The sequence below is a fragment of the Mobula birostris genome, chromosome 9 (assembly GCF_030028105.1).
Source record: "Mobula birostris isolate sMobBir1 chromosome 9, sMobBir1.hap1, whole genome shotgun sequence".
Lineage (NCBI taxonomy): Eukaryota > Metazoa > Chordata > Chondrichthyes > Myliobatiformes > Myliobatidae > Mobula > Mobula birostris.
In genome coordinates, this window is record NC_092378.1 from 17,223,038 (window position 1) to 17,250,275 (window position 27,238).

The window sequence follows — 27,238 nt, forward strand, 5'->3', positions numbered from 1 at the left end:
AATTTAGTTTTGTTAGTGTTTTTTTTAAATTGCTTTAACATTGTTTCTCCTTGTTGGTTTCTGAGTAAGAGATCTAGCATGCTTTTATTGACTTGGAACAGAGTTATTTAAAAGCGATTCATACAGTGTTGAGTGCTTCGCTCAGTCTCTAAGCAGCTTTGGTTTGTTTTTCTTGTAGCCACTACAATACAGTAGCAGATTTTATGATGCAAAATTTTGGTACCAATTTCTTTTTTTTGAGTGATCAAGATATTGAGCCTCACCACAAGCTTTTAATGCTCTTTTAGTAAAGCAAGACTGGTAAAATGCTGCCCTAAATGCCTGAGGTAAAACAGGCAGTAACTAACTAGTCACGACTGCTAAAAGTGAAGTTTTGTGCACTGAGAAGTCACATACCTCATCCTACTTCTGTTTGCCTTTTTTTGCTGTTGCAACCTGCTGGGGCTTGGAATTATTAGTACTAATTATTACCTCCAATTGCATCATGTTTTAATGCTGTTAAACAAAATGCAGAGGCCCACATTACAAATTAAACATACGCTTTCTACATTACCCTGAAATTTCTGATATCCAAGCTATAAACCTTTAGTTTTTTTTTACATTTAAAACAGCAAATATGCCCTAAGCTTATAATGGTTTCAAAAATATTCCTTGCTCATTAGTAATCTTGCATTAATAAAATTTACTACCTAATTAATCAAGGTAAAACAAAGAAAAATGTCAATTATTCTCATAGAGGAGGATTCTAAGTGGCCCTGAGAGAGCCCAAATATACTGTCATGAAAATCAGTGTATAGCATAAAACATCTGGTTGTCATTTACAAACAGGAATAACAAACCAGTTAAGGAAACAGTCAAATTTCATTGGCATAGAAACCAGACACAACTCTCTCTGTTATGACCATTTATGGCAGAAGAAAATGCTTTGCTATAAGGTCATCAGAAAGAACCAAATACTTTGTATGCAAAGGAACTTTCTCAATGAACCATGCTCAAAAGCACAGCTTGGTATGATTAAAGTCAAAGGTAAACACTTCTGTAGAGCTAAGACTTTTCAAAGGCACGAATATTTTCTAATTTTTTTTCCCCCACAAAGCAGCACGATTTAGCCTATAAAAGTTGTCGAGGAACAGTAACATTTGATGGCTCTGTTATATTAGGAATGAATTGCATGTGAAAATTAGTGATAATTGTCAGGGCAAAGCAGAACAATTTTGTCCATATCCAGGCATGGAAGTGCCTGTTATGCCGCTGGCGTTTAGGGGGCAATGAATGTCCTTCGTCTCTGTCTGTCCACACAGTCGAGCACAGATATAGGAGAATTCTTCCTTGCTTTTTTAAAACCAATCAGGGTTGTTAGCCTTGAGCTGAACCCCTGAACCTGGTGGACTGGAGGCCAACTCAGACCAGCCTCTACCCTTTGACCTGTTTGGCATGGGTGACCCTACCACAAGGCCCCGACTCCAGCCGACATAGCTCTCCGGGTTATCCAGGCACACTGCTCATTACAAGGTTCATGATTAAATTAAATATTGTTATTAACAAATAACGAGAAAATCTGCAGATGCTGGAAATCCGAGCAACTTGCACAAAATGCTGGAGGAACTCAGCAGGCCAGGCAGCATCTATGTGTAACCCTGAGGTTCAGCCAGCATACATTTGTCTAGGGTAAGACAGCCTCTGGCCCAGCCAAACTGAGAAATCGTATTTGTGTGGATGCTGCATGATGTGTTGCCCGGTTACAAATCTGAACCGCAAAATAACAGATAGTACACTGTATGCAATTAAACGATTGAACTTTATATATCTTACTCTGATTGTAGGGTTAGTAACTGGGCACATAGCCAAGTGGTTAAGGCATTGGACTAGCAACCTGAAGGTCGTGAGTTCGAGCCCCAGCTGAGGGAACTTGTTGTGTCCTTGAGCAAGGCACTTAATCACACATTGCTCTGCGACGACACTGGTGCCAAGCTGTATGGGTCCCTAATGCCCTTCCCTTGGACAACATTGGTGTCGTGGAGAGGGGAGACTTGCAGCATGGGCAACTGCCAGTCTTCCATACAACCTTGCCCAGGCCTGCGCCCTGAAGACTTTCCAGGCGCAGATCCATGGTCTCGCAAGACTAATGGATGTGTTTTTTTTTTAAGCTTTAGTAAAGAAAAGAAAAAGTAAAAGGGCCCATTTTAATGAATCTGTCTAATATGCACATTGGAGCTCATGGAATCGTCCATTTGACCCCCATCGACCTCCTTCAAGCGTCGCTGACCCTCGGACCCTCGCTTCAAGTCCACTCCATCCATCAGTCTACCAACTCTTTCCTTTCACATCTTCCCTCACTGACAAAAGACCACGAAATCCCTGCACCCAGACCCACAAGAGAGAACAACATGCTTCTCATTGGCTAGCATATAGTCCAAGGCCCCTGTTATCTCTAGTCACAACCCAAACATTGCTGCTGCAGAGAAACTATTACCTTAGCAGTGAAACATTACAGAGAGGCCATTACATTAGCAGTGAAACCTTGCGACGCGTTACATATTGAAGAGAGTTCAGTTGATGTTTTGGGCCGAGACCCTCCAGCAGGACTGGAGAAAAAAAGATGAGGGGTAGGGTTAAAAGGTGGGGAGGGGAGGGTGAAACACAAGGTGATAGGTGAAACTGGGAGGGGGGGTGAAGTAAAGAGCTGGGAAATTGATTGGTGAAACAGATACAGGGCTGGAGAAGGGGAATTCTGATAGGAGAGGACAGAAGGCCATGGAAGAAAGCAAAAAGCGGGGGGGAAGGAGCACCAGAGGGAGGTGATGGGCAGGAAAGATAACGTGATAGGAAAAAGGGGATGGGGAATAGTTAGGAGGTGGGGTGCACAATACCAGAAATTCAAGAAATTGATGTTCATGCCATCAGGTTGGAGGATGTCCAGACGGAATATAAGGTGTTGTTCCTCCAACCCGAATGTGGCCTCATCACAACAGTGGAGGAGGCAATGGATTGACATATCAGAATGGGAATGGGAAGTGGAATTAAAGTAGGTGGCCACTGGGGGATCCCGCTTTTTCTGGTGGATGGAGCATAGGTGCTCGGCGAAACAGTCTCCCACTCTACGTTGGGTCTCACCGATATACAGGAAGCCACACCAGGAGCACTGGACACAGTATATGACCCCAACAGACTCACAGGTGAAGTGTCGCCTGTTTGGGGCCCTGAATGGTAGTTACAGACTGGCTATTTAGTTCAATGACTTCAATATAACTGAATTACCAGAAGATGGATTTCTACCTCTGCCTAAATGTTCAATTGTGAAGTGTGGGTAATCCATACAAAAACTTGATTAATGGAGTTTGAATAACCAAACGGGAATTTTTTTTCCATGGCGTAGACTATCATCAGCAAAGACTGAAATTCCAATCTCCAGAAATTTCTTCTATGCTGGTAGAATTGCTGCTTCTGCTTCCACTATCATAGAGCACATATTAATAACAGCAAAGGAAAGTGATGGATGCAGGGAAAATCTCCAACATCCAATTTGCTGTATCTTCATTGCTTTTCTAGGCTGCACTGGGAACAATGGTAGCATAAGCAGGGCACTGAGGAACTGGTTTTAAACCTTCTTCTGTAAACCACGATTTTGAGAATAAATTGAAATGTACAAAGCTAATCAGCAGTAGTGAGCAGGTTGACTTGGCTTACATTTAAATGCATTTCCAATAGGCACAAACCAAATGATCAAAAGTGAACCTCTTCAGAATTCAAACAAAATATTATAATAATATTGTGTACGAGTGATATTAAATAAACAATTCAAAGTGCAGGATCTTTAATATCAATTTTTCAAACTTCCCATTAAAATCAGAAGAAATCTGTGTGCATACAAAACTGTCTCAGTGTTGTGTGTTGGTTTATATGATGATTCATATATTCTCCAGAATCTTTTGCTCATCAGTTCTTTGGTTTCTAATCATGTTTACACTTCCTGCTGTTGCTCATCTCCCTTAAGTGATGAAGCAAATTAGGCAGAATACATGGTCATTAAAATTTACAAAAGCTATTATATGGAGAGGGTGGTGGGTGGAGATTAAGTTTCTACCAAAGGAGGTGTAAGGCACTCCTTCCCTCCCTTGGGCAAGGTGTAGCACCTGCTTAGCCCACCTCCCTCCGCAACCCGGATCAGGGTTACGTGAAGCCATGAAAGCAGGTGGCAGTATGAGCAGCTGGTGTATATCACAAGTCCTGGTTATGCGACCAGTGACACCAGGCAGACAATCTCTAAGAGCGCTGATAATGGCTGGGGTCACCCGTCTTGTAATTGGCAAACTACTTTTGTAGAAAAATTTGCCAAGAACAATCGTGGTTATGGTAGAGAAAAGAATAACAACAGAGTGAAGGGTGTCTTCTCCACAGGCGATAAAGACAGATGGAAGAGCATGATCGCCCGCATCACACATAGTGAAGATGATTGTTCGGAGGAAATCAATGAGTCAAGTGCTTATCTATAGGACAACTGAGCTTTTATCAAACTTTCCCTTGTGTGTCACAGAAGGACATTGTACTCAAACCCATCTGCAGAGCACCTGGAGTCCACATTTCAGAGAATCTAAGAGTTTGGCACAAAGGTTTAATGAATGCAATCATGGATATAGTTTTCTTTGTAATGTTTAAAGTTCAATAAAATATAAAGTGGCAACTTTTGAAGGACTAGATTCCTTCAAAACAGGGGTTCCCAACATGGGGTCCACGGACTTCTTGCTTAACGGTATTGGTCCATGGCATAAAAAAAGGTTGGGAACCCCTGGGAATAGATATGGATTGGAAATATGGCTGTTTACATAATACGGGCACTGTGATTACTGGTCTTAGTTTGGTTCTTTTCCCTTCCCCTCTCGTCACCAATCTCACTTCTACTGCCATTTCCATTCTGTTATGATGCATCCTCTGGATCCTGGCCTGCTATCATCTTTTCCAGCTTCCCAGCATTTGCAGTTCAGCAGCTGACTCTCAGTGTTCATCAGTGTGGGGCCTCCAGCTGCCACCCCATCGAGATATTCCAGCCTTCACTATCTGCCCTCCAGTATCTGTCCACACCCATCCCAATTTCGTCTGCTGTCCGATCCATTCTTGGTCCTGCCCGGTTATCCCGTCAGCTCTCAGCAATTTCATAATAAACTACAGCACAGGCTTCTCATGTCAGAAACTAATGAAGATCATTAAAAATGGTGGTTGCAGAAGACAAGGGATAGGATTACTCAAATGATAATCACGTAGACACAGCGCAAGCTTGAAAAATGTTTGGTAGTGGTGCTCTTTCTAATCCTATCCCCTCATTATTCCTGTGCTCTCAAGTACTGGTCGGCAGTAATACAGCATGGGAATTGGTCCCTGCAGTCCACGACGATCATTGTGTATTTACTTACACTGATCCCATCAAACTCCCCTCTGCCACTCACACAAACACTTGGGCCAATTAACGCACACACCTTTGCAAGCAGAAGGAAACTGGAACAATCTTTCTCGAGCACTTCTGTTATAGTTAGTAACAGAACATTAGGCTGGAACAGTCATAGCCATACTTTATTGATCCGGGGGGAAATTGGTTTTCGTTACAGTTGCACCATAAATAATAAAAGAACCATAATAGTTAAATAGTAATATGTAAATTATGCCAGTAAATTATGAAATAAGTCCCAGACCAGCCTATTGGCACAGGGTGTCTAACCCTCCAAGGGAGGAGTTGTAAAGTTTGATAGCCACAGGCAGGAATGACTTCCTATGACGCTCTGTGCTGCATCTCGGAGGAATGAGTCTCTGGCTGAATGTACTCCTGTGCCCAACCAGTACATTATGTAGTGGATGGGAGACATTGACCAAGATGGCATGCAACTTAGACAGCATCCTCTTTTCAGACACCACCGTGAGAGAGTCCAGTTCCATCCCCACAACATCACTGGCCTTACGAATGAGTTTGTTGATTCTGTTGGTGTCTGCCACCCTTAGCCTGCTGCCCCAGCACACAACAGCAAACATGATAGCACTGTCCACCATAGACTCATAGAATATCCTCAGCACCGTCCAGCAGATGTTTAAGGACCTCAGTCTCCTCAGGAAATAGAGACGGCTCTGACCCTTCCTGTAGACAGCCTCAGTGTTCTTTGACCAGTCCAGTTTATTGTCAATATGTATCCCCAAGTATTTGTAATCCTCCACCATGTCCACACTGACCCCCTGGATGGAAACGGGTCACCGGTACCTTAGCTCTCCTCAGGTCTACCACCAACTCCTTAGTCTTTTTCACATTAAGCTGCAGATAATTCTGCTCACACCATGTGACAAAGTTTCCTACCGTAGCCCTGTAGTCAGCCTCATCTCCTTCGCTGATGCATCCAACTATGGCAGAGTCATCCGAAGACTTCTGAAGATGACAAGACTCTGTACAGTAGTTGAAGTCCGAGGTGTAAATGGTGAAGAGAAAGGGAGACAAGACAGTCCCCTGTGGAGCCCCAGTGCTGCTGATCACTCTGTCGGACACACAGCGTTGCAAGCACACGCACTGTGGTCTGCCACAGTATGTGTGTAATGATAGAAGACAGGAGGGGGAGGGATGGAGCTAAGATTGGCTCCATCTCTCCCCCTCCTCTCTTTTCCTATCATTACAGATCTCCCCCTTGTCCTCCCACTTTCAAATCTCTTACTAGCTCTTCTTTCAGTTAGTCCTGACGAAGGGTCTCGGCCCGAAACGTCGACTGTACCTCTTCCTATAGATGCTGCCTGGCCTGCTGCGTTCACCAGCATTTTTTAATGTGTGCTGCCCCAAACAAGTTCAGTGGTACGGGGAAATCAGTAGCCAGTATAAGAAAGTATTCTGTACTAATGCAAAATAAAATCGGGGAGGCCCAAGGACTCAGAACTGGATCATCAAAGGATTTTTGCCCCCTTACAATGAGCAAACATTGTGCTCTGTAAGCGGGGGAGGGTAAACACACTACATATGCGCATTACTTAATTCTACTTTCAGCATTTTGTAAACCAATTAGAACTTCAAACTTAAAAAGTAAGAATTCGACATTGTGATGTCATCATCTTAGAGCTATACAGAGGAGAATTGCAATCAGTTCTACTTGGAAGTCTCTATATTTTTATATTCGGCTTTATATGCAAAGACTTACACAAGGTACACGAGAAGAAAATCAGCTTCCATGATAATGATAAACATATGCAGTCCAGATGTGGGGACTCAATGCTTAAGTTTCCCTTATACAATCTCTTTTTCAGTCTCAATAAAGTAAGAAAATAACCAATCAAACAGAAGAAACTTGAACCGTGGGGCTAACTCAAAACTTAAATGGAGTCTAATATTTTTGAAATGAAAAATTAAAAGTTGTATAAAATGGAGTAACTACACAAGGAGCGGAAAAGGAAAGGAGTTACAAACTGCCTGTTGTTACACTTTCTCCTTATGTTTTGTGGTGTGAGATTCATCCCATTGATGAATTTAGCTGGAGGTGTCAGCATGGATATAAATAAGATTCTTCATCACCTTCTGCCTTGGGAAACATATTTTTTCAAATCAGCAGACATTTCACCTCAAAATCTAGTGTTTTCAAACAGAATCATCTGCAGGCTGGGCTGGGCTGAAAAAAAAAACTATGAATCATAGCTTCTATTGTTAACAACATCCCTTTACTACTCAAAACTCCAGTCAGAGGCTGCATGATATTTTCAAGATCATTTTGGAAATATTTAAATTTTATACAATAACTGCTTATTTGATGCTGAAGCACGTGTTGGCTCCAGCTTTTATTTTCTGCACTACTTCATTGCATAAGAGTGGAAATAAGCTGCTTGGCACTTTGGCCATCATTTCTAGTCCTGTGATTATACAGGCACTCTGTCATCAGGCAGTCAGCTTCTTTTCCCAGAGTTGATTTTATCTTTTGCGCACAGTATTTCAACATAGATGCATGCTTACTCTAAAGGACTGCAAAACAACAACAAAAAAAAAATTAAGTCATAGTATTAGAGTATTTATAGTTTTACAAATATGTTGATTTGACTCCTTTATGGAATCTGGCCTGCAGCCAATCAACATTTCTGAACAACTTCCTGAAAAAGGCTGGGTGATGTAAGAAAATGTGGCCTTTGGGATAAATGTAACTACAGCAACAAATTCAAGCTAACATACTTCATATGGGAAAATAAAATTATTCACCGTGCCAACAGAAACCTCAAATGGAAAAAGCCTAATACACACAATATTTTTTGTAAGCACAATAGCACAGCCGCTTCCCTGTCGTGACAGGTGGAAACAGGTAAGGCTGGCCAACAGAGCGCTGGTGAAGCTGTATAGGCCAATCTCCCGGTGTAGTGGATACTAAGGATTACAGAAACATTGATGAGCTCCAACCATGTCATCGACTTTGGACGGGAGGCCGATGCTCCACTGGGAGATAAGGGCCCAGGAAAAAAAAATAGCTCAGCCACATCCAACTTAACATTTTATCTTGGCAAGTTTTAGCAGAGAATCACAGAAAAAGATGGAAGTAGATCCTTCAGCTCATCGTGGGCCTTATCGGTGTTTGTGGCATGCTGCACCAATATATCTAATTCCATGTATATGGCATTTGTCAACACGGAGTAGAGAGCGAATTTGTAAATTTGGTGGGACCACAGGATGTTGGGAATAGCCAGGGTGGGGTGCTGTGGGGCAGGTGGCAGAGGGAGTGCCAGTGACGGGGGGTGGGGGGTGGGGGGGGGTGCACAGCTGCAGGCACACCCAGCTCTGACACACTAATGCCAAACAATTGGTTTATGATCATGACAGAATATCTTTCCCGGTGCTTCCCACTACCCCCTCTCCCTTTTCCCAACCATGATTTCCCCTCTTCATGCCCCCTTCCCACATTGTCCACAATACAGACACATATCAGAATCAGGTTCATCATCACTCATATACGTCATGAAATTTGTTTTTTTTTTGGTGGCAGCGGTACAATGCAATACATAAAGTTACTACAGTACTGTGTAAAAGTCTTAGGTACCCTAGCCATCTATATCTATGTGTGTTTAAGACTTTTGCACTGTACTGTAAGTAATGCAATCCTCTACATTATATGTTGTTTAAGTGATATAGTAGCTCTCTAGCCTTAACAAATTTACTTGGTGTAGTTCAAATAAGTGCAATTCATACTTATGATCCAGAACTAATATTTGTGTTTATATAGAATTTTGACAGAGAAAGTAATCCGAAAATGCTTGTAAGAACCAGAGAAGCAGAGGACAATATATACTTAATGATGCAACATCAGAATAACATTGAAAATAATTTTTCATCTTCTTTCCACATGCAGATCATGTCCAGATTACTTTAAGAGTTTCACCTGATGTTGAACCTACTTCTAAGTCAACATGCACCAGTTTACCTTGGGAAATCAGTGGAGAAAAGAGTTAGCACCTTTAAATTCCTGAGTGTTGACATATCGGTTGACCTGTTCTGGGCCCAGCACATACACATACATCGTAAGGAAAGTGCACCAATGTCTTTATTTTCTTAAGAGGTTAAGGGGGTTCAACTTGTCACCAAACACTGGCAAACTTCTGCAGATGTACTGCTGGAAGTATCCTGTATGGCAACTCGAATGCCCAGGAATACAAGAAGCTGCAGGGAGTCGCGGACTCAGCCCGATGCTTCGTGCGTACATCCCTCCCTGCCATCAGTATTATTTACAGGAGGTGCTGCCTCACACTATCAGATCTGGGCCATGCTATTTTCTTGCTGCTACGATCAGACAGGAGATACAGAAGCATGAAGTCCCACACCACCAGGTTCAAGGAAAGCAACTTCCATTCAAACATTCAATTACAAAGACATAAGACACAGGATCAGAAGAGCTTCCCATCAGGTTTGCTCTGTCATTCCATCATGGCTGATGTATTATATCTCACAACCACATTCTTCTGCCTTCTCCCTGTAACCTTTGACACACTTATTAATCAAGAACCTATCAACCTCCACCTTAAATACACCCAATGGCTTGGCCTCTACAGCCCCCCGTGGCAATGAATTCCACAGATTCAACACCCTCTGGTTAAAAAAATTCCTCATCTCCGTTCTAAGTGGACGCTCCTCTATTCTGAGGCTGTGCTCTCTGGTCCTAGACTCCCCCCACTGTAGGAAATATCCACTCTATCTAGGCCAGTCAACATTTGATAGTGTACTGAGTGGAATCTCACTGAAACCCAAGTTCCAGCAGGTACAGGCCAAGAGCCATCAATTGATACTCATACGATAAGCCTTTCATTCCTGGAAACATTCTCATGAACCTCCTCTGAACCCTCTCCAATGTCAGCACATCCTGTCTTAAATAACAGGCCCAAAACTGCACACAATATTCCAAGTGAGGCCTCACCAATGCTCTACAAAGCCTCTACATCACACCTTTGCTTTTACATTTTAGTCGTTACAACATTGCATCCTCACCACTGACTCAACCACTGAAAACGGTGCTCAAACCAATCCAGCAACACAAGCCCATTCCATTTTTCAATTTCATAGACTTTCACAGAATGAAAAGGAAGTGAATACATTCTATATCAATATACCTTTTTTATTTTTGTAAATAGTAACTGTAACTCACTTGTTATGACACAGTGATGTTGGACCATTTCTGAAACATCTATTTCAGTTGGTATTTAGATACAGCAACTCTTCAACTCAGTGATAATTCCATGCTTAGCCCATAAACTAATGCAATCTAATACGTATATGGGTACTGTGGGATTAGCTTATGTCCTCCTTATCAGTAGGATCCACGTTGTACTTTCACTTCTCTGATCTACTATGCCACTGGATTCTGATTTATTTCATTGAAGTAATCTTGTAGCTTCTTATAACCAATACAAAAATATCCCAGAATTAGCCAGGATGGAAAGAGGCCATCCTTAACATGCTAGCATAAGTTATCAGGCCCACACTTCTACGTTTTCCTCTTGATCTGGAGATTTATCATTTTAAGCAGAAATTCAATTCCTTATTCTTTGAAAGAATTAAATTAATTTTCACCCTTTCCAATGACATATATAACAAAAGAAACAACTCTCAACAATTAAATTTCTCCCCAAATATTTTGCCCTAGTTGTTTTAAACTTGCCACACTCCCAAAAGTGATAACTCCCAAACCAAGCTTCATAACCACTCCCAAAATTCAGAATGCCAACATTAAATCTTCCCTCATCCTTCTCTATGAACAATCTTGATACTATTCCTTATTCAATCTTCTAATTCTTCATGCAATGAAATAATGTAATAAGATATATTCATAAATATCTTATCCTGACCTTACTTAAAACAAAGATTGCATCTTTAAAAGTATGTAACTGCAAGTGTTTTAATTGTAAAATACATCCCTTAAAATTACTCTGCAAAACTGGGATCTTAATTAAGCCCTCAAACATTTAATTGGAATATCAGAAAAAGGATGCAATGTTAAAAGAAACAGAAGAATATCAGTTCATCAAATAACTTGGTAAAAATTGGCCTATGATTATTGACACTAAACACATCACAAAGGTCGCCTGCTAGTTGAAATTACTTTTCATAGAAGTCAATGGAGCTGGATGATAATACATCTGCTTCACTTCTTCATTTAGGATTGGCTACCTGAGGCAAAATTTCTCTATTGTACTTAATAACATTCCAGTCAAAGACTATACTTATCAGAGAATCAGACCTATTGACATCATAATGATCATGCCAGATTTTCTGAAGAATAATTTAGATGGGCACTTCAAATACAATCCAACTTTCTAAATTAAAAGCTGTGGCATTGCAGTATGAATAACAAAAGTATTTGTAGTGATGAGGCACAAGTATAACAAGATTGTGCTGATGTTACAATGATGAAATGTCTGTCCTAAAGTCAGAATGGTAGATAATTTGCAAATTTACTATTGATTTTCAAGATCTTCTTTCATATGTAAATACTGGGCTTTGTGATCCTGCACCGTTCACATGAACCAAGTTTGCTATGTTTCTCCAGTATATCCTGCAAATTCGGCAAAAACACTGCACCCCTGTGGGATTAGGAACTGTGGAGTCCCAATCAAATACACTTCTCTGCCAACAACAAAATAAAAATCAAGTTGGTACAACTGAACTCATCAGGGCACAACAACTATTTTACCATATATCCAACTTCATTTTTATAGGATGTTGAAGGGGTTAAAATATTAAAGAATAGCACATTTTTACCTAGTCCTTGTACCCATGTTGTTGACAGGGTATGGGCTAATTAAATACCAGGTTAAAGGTGGCCCTCTAGAACAGTAATGTTTGTGTACTCAGCACGGTAATGCTCTACTAGGCTAGAGGAAATTACTGTAAACTTTTCTTTGCTGGAGGCAAGTTGTTTTTAAACTGAAAATTAGATTATAAAGCATTACCTGCCGCCTGGATCATGGAAAAGAATAAACTACTTGATTTACTGAAAGAATTATGAGTAGAGTAGGAGACTGAAGACCTTACAACAGGCGGTCCTGACTTTTTTATGCCATGGAGCCTTATCATTAACCAAGGGGTCTGTGAACTCCAGGTTGAGAACCCATGCCTTATGACAAGGGGAGCACAACTGAAAAAGCATCTTGATGTTATTCTTGTGACTGCTAAAAACAAAGACCCTCTGTTCATTTCCTCTTTGAGTCATTCACATGCTCAATTTCACAGATGTAAATTTCCAGTATCAAAATCCTGCTAACTCCCTTCTGTGCACGATATAGTATTTGCAACTGCAAAAAAAAAAAAAAAATTCATAATGTAAATAAAGAATTGCCCTCAACCTTCCCACAATATAAGCTCTGGGAGACGACAGGGCATGGAATGGTATATTTGTCAGGGTGCATAGGGTCACGAACTCTGCTCCCTACCCGCTGGCTTCAGAGTTGTGGGATCATATACAAGGATACAAGTTCTTTCATGGTTTAAAATTAGACTTCAAGCAATCAGCTGCAAGAGCCCAGACACCAAGAAGATGTAAGCAATACAGCTGCAAAATAAATATTTTCTTACCAGCTTCTTTATATCCTTCCTTGTAGCTGGTTCCTCCAGCTTGTGGTGGTAGAACAAGCTCATAACCATACTGATCAAAAATTTGCCGATATAATCGAAGGTCGGATGAACTAATGGAATTATATCCTCGTAGCACAACAGTTTTCTTGCGATTGTTGAAGCTATTAGATTCTGTGGGTTCAATCTGTTAAAGATTAAAGAGTCATTTAGCAATTATTTACAGTTTTAACTACAAGTATACATCTACATTCTTCAAAAGTTTTACATTCATATTGATACAAAGTGTGATTTAAACAGAAAACTAAAGAATAATGAGATTGTCATATTAAAATCTAGAATCAGCAGCCTTGAAGTTTAAGGGAATCATAGTCCTGGTGAGATTCATCTCAAAATAGGTTACCTGTGGATCATCTGGATTTCTAAATACTTCCATTGTGGATTATTAGAGTTCACTGTATATTGAAACTTCCTATATTTTGCAACAGTTATCAGAGGGAATTGTATGAAGCCATTAAAAATCTTACACCACATGTAACTAGATACCAGATATCGAATAAACTCTTCGAGCTTCCAGCCAGGTACAGGTATCGGTTTTAACCGAAGTTTCGATGACAAACTCTGCCACCTTCATCAGGGATGATGTTAGGCATGTCTAATCTGGTAGTATATATACCCCCATCATCCATCCCACTCGATTGGTTAGCTCTCCTCCAATCAGGTTTCCGCTGGCCCAACTTGTTTACAATCGAATTCAAAGTTCTTATTTAGAGCAAGGCCTTCACCTTTGCTAAAAATTCTTTTTCTCTAGTTTTATTTCAATAGTTTCCTTCATCAGGCAGTCCCAAAAGCCACTGGCGCTGCACGGTAGCTTTGAGGCGTCAAAGTCAATCTTATGGCCATTGAAAATACAATGTTCTGCTACCGCCGATTTCGCCAGGTAACCCAAAACAGATACACCTCCTGTGCTCCTTGATGCGGATTTCCACTGTGCGCCCCATCTGGCCAACATATGCTGCTCTGTATTCACATGGAATCCTGTAAACGCAGCCGTCCTGAGTCCCAGGTCATCACTGGCCCATATAAGCTGTGGTTTGAGCTTCCTTATGTGTTTGTGGATGGTATTAATCTGGTATTTCTTCAAGATCCTGGCAACCCTTCCAGAAACCATGGAAATGTAGGAGTGGCAGATGGTAGCGACAGGTTAGGATTCCTAGTTTTTCCGTTGGCCCTTTTAAACTGTGCTGCGCTAATTGAAATAAAACTAAAGAAAAAGAATTTTAAGACAGACGAAGGACTTGCTTGAAGTAAGAATTGGAATTTGGTTATGAAGGTGGGACAGCAGAAACCCGACTGGATGAGGACTAAACAATTAGGAGGGATGGACAATGGGGTATAAATACCACCGGATGAGCCATGCCTGGGCACCATTCCCGATGAAGATGGTAGAATTTTTCATTGAAACGGTTAAAAATCGATACCTGTACCCGGCTGGAAGCCCGAGAAGAGTTTATTCATCATATAGGCCAGGAAAGCACTAGATCCTTTTTCCAGATACCATATATATTTTCAAAAAAATACAAGAGTCTTTCATGGTGACAATAATTAATAGATGTCTAAACTATTATTCACATGATAGATTTCTCTTGATTGCACTTGAATCCAATATGTTACAACCCATGTAGCAGCTTTGGAAAATCATGACAGCTTTGCTTTTCCTATAAAAGCCAATTTCGATGTTATACATAGAACATAGAATAGTACAGCACAGTACAGGCCCTTCAGCCCACAATGTTGTGCCGACCTTCAAACCTAACTCCCATATAAGCCCCCATCTTAAATTCCTCCATATACCTGTCTAGTAGTCTCTTAAATTTCACTAGTGTATCGGCCTCCACCACCGACTCAGGCAGTACATTCCACACACCAACCACTCTCTTGAGTGAAAAACCTTCCTCTAATATCCCCCTTGAACTTCCCACCCCTTACCTTAAAGCCATGTCCTCTGGTATTGAGCAGTGATGTCCTGGGGAAGAGGTGCTGGCTATCCACTCCATCTATTCCTCTTATTATCTTGTACACCTCTATCATGTCTCCTCTCATCCTCCTTCTCTCCAAAGAGTAAAGCCCTAGCTCCCTTAATCTCCGATCATAATGCATACTCTCTAAACCAGGCAGCATCCTGGTAAATCTCCTCTGTACCCTTCCAATGCTTCCACATCCTTCCTATAGTGAGGCGACCAGAATTGGACACAGTACTCCAAGTGTGACCTAATCAGAGTTTTATAGAGCTGCATCATTACATCGTGACTCTTAAACTCTATCCCTCGACTTATGAAAGCTAACACCCCATAAGCTTTCTTAACTACCCTATCCACCTGTGAGGCAACTTTCAGGGATCTGTGGACATGTACCCCCAGATCCCTCTGCTCCTCCACACTACCAAGTATCCTGCCATTTACTTTGTACTCTGCCTTGGAGTTTGTCCTTCCAAAGTGTACCACCTCACACTTCTCCGGGTTGAACTCCATCTGTCACTTCTCAGCCCACTTCTGCATCCTATCAATGTTTCTCTGCAATTTTTGACAATCCTCTACACTATCCACGACACCACCAACCTTTGTGTCATCTGCAAACTTGCCAACACACCCTTCTACCCCCCACATCCAGGTCGTTCATAAAAATCACGAAGAGTAGAGGTCCCAGAACAGATCCTTGTGGGTCACCACTAGTCACAACCCTCCAATCTGAATGTACTCCCTCCACCACCACCCTCTGCCTTCTGCAGGTAAGCCAATTCTGAATCCACCTGGCCAAACTTCCCTGGATCCCATGCCTTCTGACTTTCTGAATAAGCCTACCGTGTGGAACCTTGTCAAATGCCTTACTAAAATCCATATAGATCACATCCACTGCACTACCCTCATCTATAATGCCTGGTCACCTCCTCAAAGAACTCTATCAGGCTTGTTAGACACGATCTGCCCTTCACAAAGCCATGCTGCCTGTCCCTCATCAGACCACGATTCTCTAAATGCCCATAGATCCTATCTCTAAGAATCTTTTCCAACAGCTTTCCCACCACAGACGTAAGACTGACTGGTCTATAATTACCTGGACTATCCCTACAACCTTTTTTGAACAAGGGGACAACATTCGCCTCCCTCCAATCCTCCAGTACCATTCCCATGGACAACGAGGACATAAAATTCCTAGCCAGAGGCTCAGCAATCTCTTCCCTTGCCTCGTGGAGCAGCCTGGGGAATATTCCATCAAGCCCCGGGCACTTACCCATCCTAATGTATTTTAACAACTCCAACACCTCCTCTCCCTTAATATCAACATGCTCCAGAACATCAACCTCACTCATATTGTCCTCACCATCAAGTTCCGTCTCATTGGTGAATACTGAAGAGAAGTATTCATTGAGGACCTCGCTCACTTCCACAGCCTCCAGGCATATCTTCCCACCTTTATCTCTAATCAGTCCTACCTTCACTCCTGTCATCCTTTTGTTCTTCACATAATTGAAGAATGCCTTGGGGTTTTCCTTTACCCTACTTGCCAAGGCCTTCTCATACCCCCTTCTTGTTCTTCTCAGCCCCTTCTTAAGCGCCTTTCTTCCTTCCCCATATTCCTCAATAGACCCATCTGATCCTTGCTTCCTAAACCTCATGTATGCTGCCTTCTTCCACCTGACTAGATTTCCCACCTCACTTGTCACCCATGGTTCCTTCACCCTACCATTCTTTACCTTCCTCACCGGGACAAATTTATCCCTAATATCCTGTCGAAACATAACATTGAGAGGCCTTTTCCCCTGTCATTTTTAAAAATCTTGTCTTAAATAGAAGTCCTGCTTAATTCCACGTTCCCACATTTAGTCCATATCTTTTCCCCCAAATTCCTGTTCAATCACTTCAACTACTGTGGAATGAGATTTCCCCACGTTTTCATGTAGTTTTTTCTAAATCCTGACAACGCTGAATTAAAAAAAACATTTCATCAGCCATGTAAATCTTTTGCCAAGTATTTTACATCTATCTTCTTTAAATATTAATTATTCAATCTAAGAGATCACTAATAACATTTTGGGGATTATGGGGAGCGTTATCTTTTACCAGAAACTCAAATACCATCGCTACAGCAGCATGTCAGAGGCTTCCTTAGGCCCTTCAAGGCCTTGCCAACATCTACAAGGCACAAACCAGAAGCTTGAAGGAATAACACACACAAAATGCCAGAGGAACTCGGCATGCCAGGCTGTATCAATGGAAAAGATTGAACAGTTGACATTTTGGGCCAAGATCCTTCATCCTGTCTGCATTAGTCGTGATGAAGGGTCTAGGCCCAAAACGTTGACCGTTTAGCCTTTTCCATGGATGCTGTCTGCCCTTCTGAGTTCCTCCAGCATTTTGTGTGTGTTGCTTTGGATTTCCAGCATCTGCAGACCTTCAAGCTTGACAGAATTCTTTCATCCACTGGATGAGAATTGCACACATGACTCATTTAGTTCAACACAATCCAACATAACATAGCCTGCTTGCTAGTACCTCTTCAATTACCTTGAGCATTTATTTTCTCCATGACTGACACAATGTAGTGGCAATGTGTTCTATTTACAAAATGTACTGCAATTGCTCACTCAGGCTATTCCAACAGCATTTCCCATTGACAAATCTCTACCATCAAGCAGTAATCACATCTGAACACCAGCACCTTAAATCCTGGAATAACAATGTGCTGAGTTCTTCACCAGAAGGACCACAGCAGCTTGATGAGGAAGCTCAGTATCATTTTTATTTGAGAAATATGGAATGCGGAATAAATACCACCCTTGCCATTAATGTCCAGATCCTAAAAGCGAACTAACAATTGCCATAATTTTCTGTACCAAAATTCTCTGTTATATCAGTTAATAATTTCAATCTCCTTTTAAAGGCATAGTACCTCTGCATAAATTGTAGCTAACATTAATTGACAAACTGAAATGGTGTCTGGGGTAACAGTCAGTACACACTCAGTGGCCACTTTATTGGTACATCTGCTTATTAATGCAAATATTTGATCAGCTAATCATGTGGCAGCAATTTGATGCCTAAAACATGCAGGCATCAAGAGGTTCAGTTGTTGATCAGACCAAACATCAGAATGGGGAAGAAATATGATCGAAGTGATTTTGACTGTGTTGGTGCCAGATAGGTTGGTTTGAGTACCTCAAGAAAAGCTGATAATCTGGGATTTTCATGCACAGCATTCTCTAGCATTTACAGAGAGTGATGTGAAAAGCAAAAAAATGATCCAGTGAGCAGCAGCTTAGTGGGCAAAAATGCCTTGTTAATGAGAAAAGTCAGAAGAGAATGGCCAGACTGGTTCAAGCTGACAGGAAGGTGACAATAACTCAAATAACCACATGTTACAGCAGCAGTGTGCAGAAGAGCATCTCTGAACACACAGGTCAAACCCTAAAATGGATGAGCTACAGTAGAGGACCACAAACATATACTCAGTGGCCTCTTTATTAGGTACAGAAGGTAGCTAATAAAGTGGTCGCTAAGTGTAGATTATTGCCCTGAAGCAAAGATACTGCTAGAGAAATGAAAGAAAACCACAGGTGCTGTAAGTCCGAATAAAACATAGGAAACACACAGCTCAGAAAGCAATTGTGTCACTCACCGTAGATATTGCCTGACCTACTGAGTAATTCTGTAAATTTCTACTTTGATTTCAGAGAAACTTTCTGGTGGTCTTTCTGCTGGTACTTCTGTCTAGGCATCCTATCCGTAACGCCAGGAGGTAATGTACATAAACCTAGATATTCTCAAGAGGTTATATAATTGCTCCTAAACTACTATACCATTGGATAACTGAAGGATGACTGAGTAAGACTTTATACCATCACGCAGAGTAATGAAAAACAAGGTTCTATAAGTACACTTTTATTTTCCCTCCCAAGAGGAGCAATTTCTGAAAAATCAGAAGGAAATTTCAGTTGAGGAAGGATCTGCTCCATTTTTGTTCACCTGTGTGGATTGTCACCTCTCTACCTCAATACTTAATAGGCATTTCTGGTATTTTCTTCTATATCTTCGGAGAGGAAACACAAGAACAGGAGAAAATAGCAGGTGTGGGCTGTTTGGGGCCTTCAAACCAGCACTGCCATTTAATATGACTGCCTCAGCTGTACTGGTCTCAACTCTTCTTCACTGTCATACCTCTAATTCCTTGATTTAGGAGGCCAAGAACTGAACCCAGCAGCACTTCGCTGGTCACCTCCCTGCAATCTGAAAAGAACCGTTTTTTCCTACTCTGCTTTCGAGGAGAGAGCCAGTTTTCAATCCGTTCCGACACTTCCGCTAGCACCATGGGCACCAGTTTCTTATGTGGCACTAGCCCAAATACTCTTTGGAAATTTAAATACTACCTTAACAGATTTCCCTTCATTGACTCTCCCTATTACATTCACAGGGTTTGTGAAAATCTATCAAACTTGATTTACCTTTCATAAACCATGCAGAGTAGGGTTAAATATATTCAGCATTAGCCATTCCCAGTTTGTTTGTTCCATGATTACTGAAAACACATGGGTGGAGACAGATTTCCTTATGTTCATTGTTACATAACTCTTAAATTCCTCTTTCACTTCTTTGAAAGTATGGTCTTTTATCCTGTTCTCAGAATTTGATTTAAATCAATAAATGAATTAAATTGGAGCACTAGTTTCCCTTATCCTGTGTATTTTTTTAAAAAACTACTCCTGGAATACAAATGCTTCTTTAAGGAATGAAAGGTCATGTTTATCCTCCCTTTCTCCAGAACTGAACTCCCTCCAGTAGAGAACAATCATAAAGCTTGATCTGGCTATAGTCCTGGACAATAACACTATAAAGTTAGGCACCATTTTTCCCCAATTGTAATTATTTAATTTAGACCATAAGACAAAGGAGCAGAAGTCGACCATTTGGCCCATCGAGTCTGCCCCATTTTATCATAAGCTGATCCATTCTCCCATTTAGTCCCACTCCCCCGCCTTCTCACCATAACCAATGATGCCCTGGCTACTCAAATACCTACCAATCTCTATCAATTTGAATTGTTATTGAGAGAATAAAGCAGCAAAATTAGATAATTTCCAATCATCATTCATATTTTTTGCAGCATTTTGATTAATAACTATTGGGAACAGTTTTAAATTGTGGTCACAAACTTATGTGCAAGAGAATGACAGAGCAAATAAACAAGTATTCCCAACCAAAATGTATTTGTTAGAAGTTCCATGTGTTATTCAAAATAACTCAAGATGCAGAACTCAAAGACAGGAATATTATCTGATATATTAAACCTGTTCCTTTCATGTGAAAAGTCACTGAACTGAGTGTGTTACTGTACCTTGGTCATTTAGGTATCAGGAGAGATCATTTCACACAAATATTTTGCTTTTCATTATAAAATGAGGAAAATTATGCCAATCAATATTAGGTTAACGTTTGCTAAGAGAGAAAGCCAAGTTCATTCCCGAAGTGTCATATGACTTTTCATTTTACATCTTCAGGAGGAAGTTGCTACAGTAAAACCCAATAATCCAGCATCCTAGTGCCAGGTTAGTAGATTTTCCACACTGCTAGACATACTGTACTGTGCAAAAGTCTTGGGTGTGTGTGTGTATGTATATATATATATACACACATACACACACATACACACATACATACACACTCACATATATACATACATACACACACTAGAGTGCCTATGACATTTCCACAACACTGTAGTAATTTTAGATATTGCACTATACTGCTACTGCAGCAAAAAAAAGCAAATTTCATGACATATGCGAGTGATGATGTGTGGGTCTCTGTTGTGGACTGAAAGTGGAAAGGGGACATGGAGAGGAAAATCATGGTTGGGACAAGGGAGAGGGGGAAGGAGCAAGAAGCTCCAGAGAGACACGTGTAATGATCAATAAACCAGTTGCTTGGAATCAAATGATCTTGCCCGGTGTCTCAGGGCTGGGTGTGTCTGCACCTGTGCCAACCCATGCCCTTAGCAATCCCCCTCTGTCACCTGTCGCATACCTCTCCTGAGGTGCTCCACCTCCGCAATTCCCAACGTCCTTTGATCTCACTAGATTTACAAACTCACTTTCCACTCCACATTGACAAATACAGTTCTGGGCAAAAGCACACACACTGGAGACCTTTGCAGAGTGCTGTAAATGTTTCCATTGCATTTTTACCCCCATATTACATAACAATGCATAGTTGGGTGAACTCTTCAAAATTTTGCAGGTTCACATTTTCAGACAGGAGTTTGTTCGGAGATGGCTGCAGGCTCAGGAGCGGAGTAGAATGTGTCCGTCCCCATCCCAGCTCCGGACACATACCCAAACCATAGTCCTAACCCCAGGCTCTGGTCACACAACCATTCCACACTTAGGTGTGCCGGTCACACAGCAGAGGCAGGTTATGAACAAATGATATACCAGATTACCAAAGTAAAACTGCACTAAATGAGGGACGGTTGCAATGATTGGAGTTGGGTGAGAGAGTATTCACAGGGGAGTACTAGACCTGGATAGGGTGGCAAAGGGGAATGTGGGAAACATGGCCTCTCTTCAATGGACCACGGACACCATCCACTTTAAAGGACTTGCCCAGGAAGTAATATTCTGGTCTGAATAGTCGCACATTGAGAAGCTTGCAAACGTTTGTGTCTGCTCTGGCTGTTCCTGTAACAGCAAGGTAGAAGATGAATTCAACAAGCACAACATGCTGGAGGAACTCAGCAGGTCGGGCAGCATCCATGGAAACAAACAGTCAACGTTTCGGGCCGAGACCCTTCATCAGGACTGAAGACGGAAGGGGCAGAGGCCCTATAAAGAAGGTGGGGGGAGGGAGGGAAGGAGAAGGCTGGTAGGTGCCAGGTGAAAAAGCAGGAAGGGGAAAGATCAAGGTGTGGGGAAGGGGAACTAGGGAGGGGACGGGCAGGAAAGGTGAAGGAGGAATAGCGGGAAAGCACAATGGGTAGTAGTAGGAGGCGGAGCCATGAGGGAGGTGATAGGCAGCTGGAGGAGGGGGCAGAGTGAAACTGGGATGGGGGAAGGGGAGGGAATTACCAGAAGTTGGAGAATTCAATTTTTATGCCAAGGTGCTGGAGACCACCCACTTCATCTCTACTTCACATTCCCATTTGGATATGTCCATACATGGCCTCCTCTACTGCCATGATGAGGCCAAACTCAGGTTGGAAGAGCAACACCTCATATACTGTCTGGGTATTCTCCAGCCCCTTGGTATGAACATTGAATTCTCCAACTTCCGGTAATTCCCTCCCCCCTCCCTTCCCCTATCCCTATGTCACTCTGCCCCCTCCTCCAGCTGCCTATCACCTCCCTCATGGTTCCACCTCCTTCTACTACCCATTGTGTGTTCCCCTATTCCTTCTTCACCTTTCCTGCCTATCCCCTCCCTGCTTCCCTTCCCCCACCCCTTTATCTTTCCCCTTACTGGTTTTTCACCTGGTGCCTACCAGCCTTCTCCTTCCTACCCTCCCCCCACCTTCTTTATAGGGCCTCTGCCCCTTCCCTCTTCAGTCCTGACGAAGAGTCTCAGCCCAAAATGTTGACTGTTCATTTCCACAGATGCTGCCCAACCTGTTGAGTTCTTCCAGCGTGTTGCTTTGACCCCAGCATCTGCAGAGTATTTTGTGTTTAAGAAGATGAAGTCTTCTCTCCCCTTTTCAAGCTTGGAGCTTTCTGAGCTTCCTGAAGTAGTAGTAATAATAGCAAAATGAAATTGGAATCAGAACCAGGTTTATCGTCACTGACATGCTCCGTGAAATTTGCCGTTTTCTCACTTGTTGCTTTGCTTTTTGGACGTCGTCTTCCACAGAGATGTGGTAGAGATCAGCAGCCTGGAATGACTGAGGAAAGGAAGCCAAGAATAACTGTGACCCTGATCTTCACAGGTAGAACAGTACAGACAAAACTACATTTGAGATCGTAGATTGTAGTGAGGACTAGAATTCAGTTTGAGTATGGCTTCTTCAAATAGTATGGTCTCAAGGGATAACAAATTAGTAAAAGCTGAAAAACCTAAATAGATTCCCCCCCCCCGCCCCCCCAGAGTAGTGAAGTTTAAAAATTGCACCAGAGACAGATGTTGCATTACTGTTGGGATCTCTTAGAAAATTTCATGCTGGAAAACATGTGTGGGCTGAAAACAAAATCACCCCAAAATTTTGCCCTAAGACACTTAGAATGATCACAATGTTGTTCTCAAATAGGGGTTCCAACCTCAGGTCCACAGACCCTTTGGTTAATGGTAGGGATTCATGGCATGAAAAGGGTGGGAGATTTGAGCATTGCAAGGGATTTCTAGCTGTAAGCTTGCTGTGGCATACAACTGTTCTGCTGTCTTCCGAAAAGTAACACAAATGGTGGATGAAGGTTAGAACAAGATTTGAGCAGTCCATATTTTCTTGTTGTCTATATCTCGGGGAGATGCTACGAAGAAAAGAATACTGACAAAATGCCACAAACCTCTTTCCTCGCCTACAAACAATGCTGTAGAATTTTCAAAAGGTACAGTGGTCCCCTACTCAACATCTTATCTGAAATGCATTTCCATTAACAATTGAAATCCTGGACAAACTTTAATTATGCCCTTAAGCATTTGTGTGGGACCCAAACACACCCATCTTCCACTTCAGACTGAGTTAACCTCCCTCTTATATATTACCCATCATTTGCAGAGATATATACATCTAGTCTTGGATAGAATTAAATGCTCTGATACAGCTCTCTTGGAGGGAACAAACATGCAGAGTCCATTACACACAAATATGAAAACTGATGCCCCAGTGTTTACATTAATCCAGACAATTTTATAACAAAGAAAAACCTAACTAATGCAGTCCTTTCCTACATAGGAAAAACATAATTAGCATAATTATCCTTGCAATTAAATTGGAAAATGATTGCCATTGCAAACCTACCCTAGAAGCTAGTACTTCACTAAACTAAGTTCTGCAATATTTCATTTCATTCAGTTTCTGAAAGTAAATGTTGTGTTGGAAGTTTGAAAGCACAGATCTTTAATATTTTTGGCAAGCCCTTTGTTTAAACAAAGTGATCCCAGTGGTTTTTTCTGAAGGACTGTTCTAACAGAGGCTGAGATTGCATGAGTAGAAGTACTTTGTAGCACAGTCCAAGATCTGCCCACCTTATGAATTCAAAGTTATCTGATGACCAGGAGTTACCGCATGCACCACAGAAGTATAAACATGAAGCTTATGTTCTACAGCCAGAAAAATGTTCAACCCCAAATTACAACCCATTCCCATGCAGCATAATCCAGCAATTCCCGATAAGATAAACAGCTCCTTCCTTTCCAGTCCTGATGAAGAATCTTGGCTTGAAATGCCGATCATTTCCATAAATGCTGCCTGATCTGAGTTCTGCCAGCATTTTGTGGGATGCAGCTCAATTTTATATTGGCCAGTCAATCAGAACAGTTAAAATGTCTCTTTTTGTCTTTGAGAAATCATCCAAGCAACTTTATTCCAAAACAAATATCTACACAATATTAAATATTAGAGGATTTAAACCTTACTCTAAACAGTCTCTTATGAGAAATATTTTCAGATCTTATATTATTTGTATTCACCATCACAAAATCTGAGAAATAAAGGCAGAAAATGAAGTTCTCAACAATTCAGGTTGAAACTTAATCTGAAAAGTTAACTCTTTCTCTTCCTACAGAGGAATTCTGACCTGCTGAATATTTTCAAAATGTTCTGTTTTCATTTTAGATTTCCAGCATCTACATTTGTTTTTATTTTAAAAATCTGACAGACTTACATTATTATAGTTTGTACACATTTCAATTCATTTTTAATTATGTGCCTTGTAGTACAAACATAATTTGCCATTTATATATGTTTCTGTTTATTCCATTTATATGGTGTGGGGTTTAAAGTGCGCTGCTTCGAAGTTTAACTGCTCCAACCAAACCAGCAGAAATGAGTTTTGATGTATTTATCAAAATAATGCAAAGCCATTGTTGATTGTAAAACACTTTTGGATTCACAAGTGGAATCAAAAGGAAGGGGAGCCCATTTCAGCATACATTTCTGAACTGAAGAGATTGTCTGAACATTGTCAGCTTGGTAATGGGGTTAATGATACACAGAGGTCATTTACTTTGTGGAATCTTAAAAGAAAACATTCAAAAATGGCTCCAGCTGAAGCAGAGCTTACATTGAAAAGAGCAGTGGAAATCGCGTATCAATAGAAACTGCAGTCAGAGATGCAATTGAGTTGCAGCAAGGAATGAAAATGAGTGTGAATAAAATTGCATAGTCTAAACAGAAACTGGTCTGGCCAAACAAATTTTGTTACCATTCTGGCAGGGGTTCATACACCAAACAGATGCAGATTTAAAGATGAAACTTGCAGAAAATGCAACAAAGCAGGACACATATAAAGTGCATGACAGGCAGAAAAAAGTTAATGGACTGCATAGGGAAGAGAAAAAGCTAAAAGTTTGTTGCAGTTCCAAAAGAGCACTAATCTGCATGCTGTTGATGACAAATCTGATAATGATGAGAGTGAGACAGAATTGTGTAGCCTTAAGATTTACAATGTGAAAGTTAACAATAGACAAGCAACATGGCTTACTCCAGAAGTGAATAGCAAATTAATTAAAATAGAATTGGACACTGTTTCAGTCATTCCACAAAATGAGTTTGAACGACATTTCAAAGATACTGTACTGAAGCCTGAAGATATCCAACTGTGAGCTTACATATACTGGAGAAAAGATAACTCCTATGGGAATAAGCAATACACATAAAATGCTGGAGGAACTCCGCAGGCCAGGCAGCATCTATAGAAAAGAGTAAACAGTCAACGTTTTGGGCCAAGGCCCTTTTTCAGTATATGCAAATTTTCCTGGGGGAATGAAATCGTGACAATGAATTACAAAAAAAAAAACAGCGAGCCACGTTGATATTGCATGTGGTAAAAAAAACAAACAGGAGGACCAGCATTGTCCGGATATGAGTGGGAGAGACAACTACAACTTGATTGGAGATCCATCCACCATTTGCATGCCACATCCCCTGCATTGAAGCTAACTGAAAGTGAAATAAGAAATGTACTAGATGATGCCACAACTGTCTCGACGCCGATCACCATGAACCATTGCCGCACAGAGAACAAATAGCCTCTGTGTCTCTGGTTGGAAAGCATATTGAACCAATGAAGGACCATGCTGCTCAGAGGGATCAAGAAAGTGACGAATGGTCCAACTACAACAGTTTTCGTAGGCACCATGCCCGAGAAAACTTCTGATATGTTCATCAGGCAGTTACTTGCACAATGTGACTTGGTCTTAAGCTGGAAGAGAGTTCAAGGAGCGTCAGAAAAGTTGCAAGCATTCAGCTGTTGAGTATAAAGAACCACAATCAAGTTTAAGTTTATTGCATGAACTTCAAGTGGGAGGAAAAAAAAGTTGCATCTAAAAGTAGATGCAAAGACCAAAGTCCAGCTGGATGAATGGAAGGCCAAAAAGGGAGTCAATGGAGATATGTAAATAGGGATTTGTCAAATGATGCTCAGGATGAGGAGACCAAGAGGAGAGATCAGACTATAAAGGAAGCAATAGAAGGATTAATAAGAGAATTCTCCAGTGAACTAAATGCACCTTCCCAAGATCACGAAGATACGGGAGGCAAGAGATGGTGAGAAAGAACATGAATGAGAAAGAGAATGGTGTAAAGGAGAAGGAATGTGAAAAAGCAAAAGGAAGGGATCAAAGTAGATTCAGAGAAACAAAAGGAGAAGAAAGGTATTCAGAAATGTCACAACCACTTCCTGCAGTTTAGTCAACTTCTACAACCACCACAGAGGAGGCTCCAAAACTTGAGATTGTTTCAGAGCCTCAGCTTTCAACCTGCCAAAGAGAGTGATCCAACTTGTCAGGAAAAACGTTATCCCACAAAAGAAATGCAACACAGCAACGAAATCTTTAAGCCTGATAGGGACAATTTAAAATTTATTACGCTATGGATGTCTGTATATGGTATTTATATAATATAGTATAATGCGTCTTCAGTTGAGGTACATTCTCTATTGAGTTGGAGTTTATAGTTAAGCAGGGAGGAGTGTTGTGTATTTAATATTTC

At 41.2% G+C, this 27,238-nt stretch overlaps 1 protein-coding gene across 6 annotated transcripts in view; it reads right to left on the reverse strand.

Moving 5' to 3' along the window:
• cped1 (cadherin-like and PC-esterase domain containing 1) overlaps positions 1 to 27,238 on the reverse strand; it is a 279,536-nt gene that overhangs the window by 240,416 nt on the left and 11,882 nt on the right. For all 6 annotated transcript variants that reach the window (XM_072267562.1, XM_072267559.1, XM_072267558.1 and 3 more), the window contains exon 2: positions 13,052 to 13,235. In XM_072267562.1, the coding sequence (XP_072123663.1) occupies positions 13,052 to 13,235 (184 nt within the window). The remainder of the gene's footprint in view (positions 1 to 13,051; positions 13,236 to 27,238) is intronic.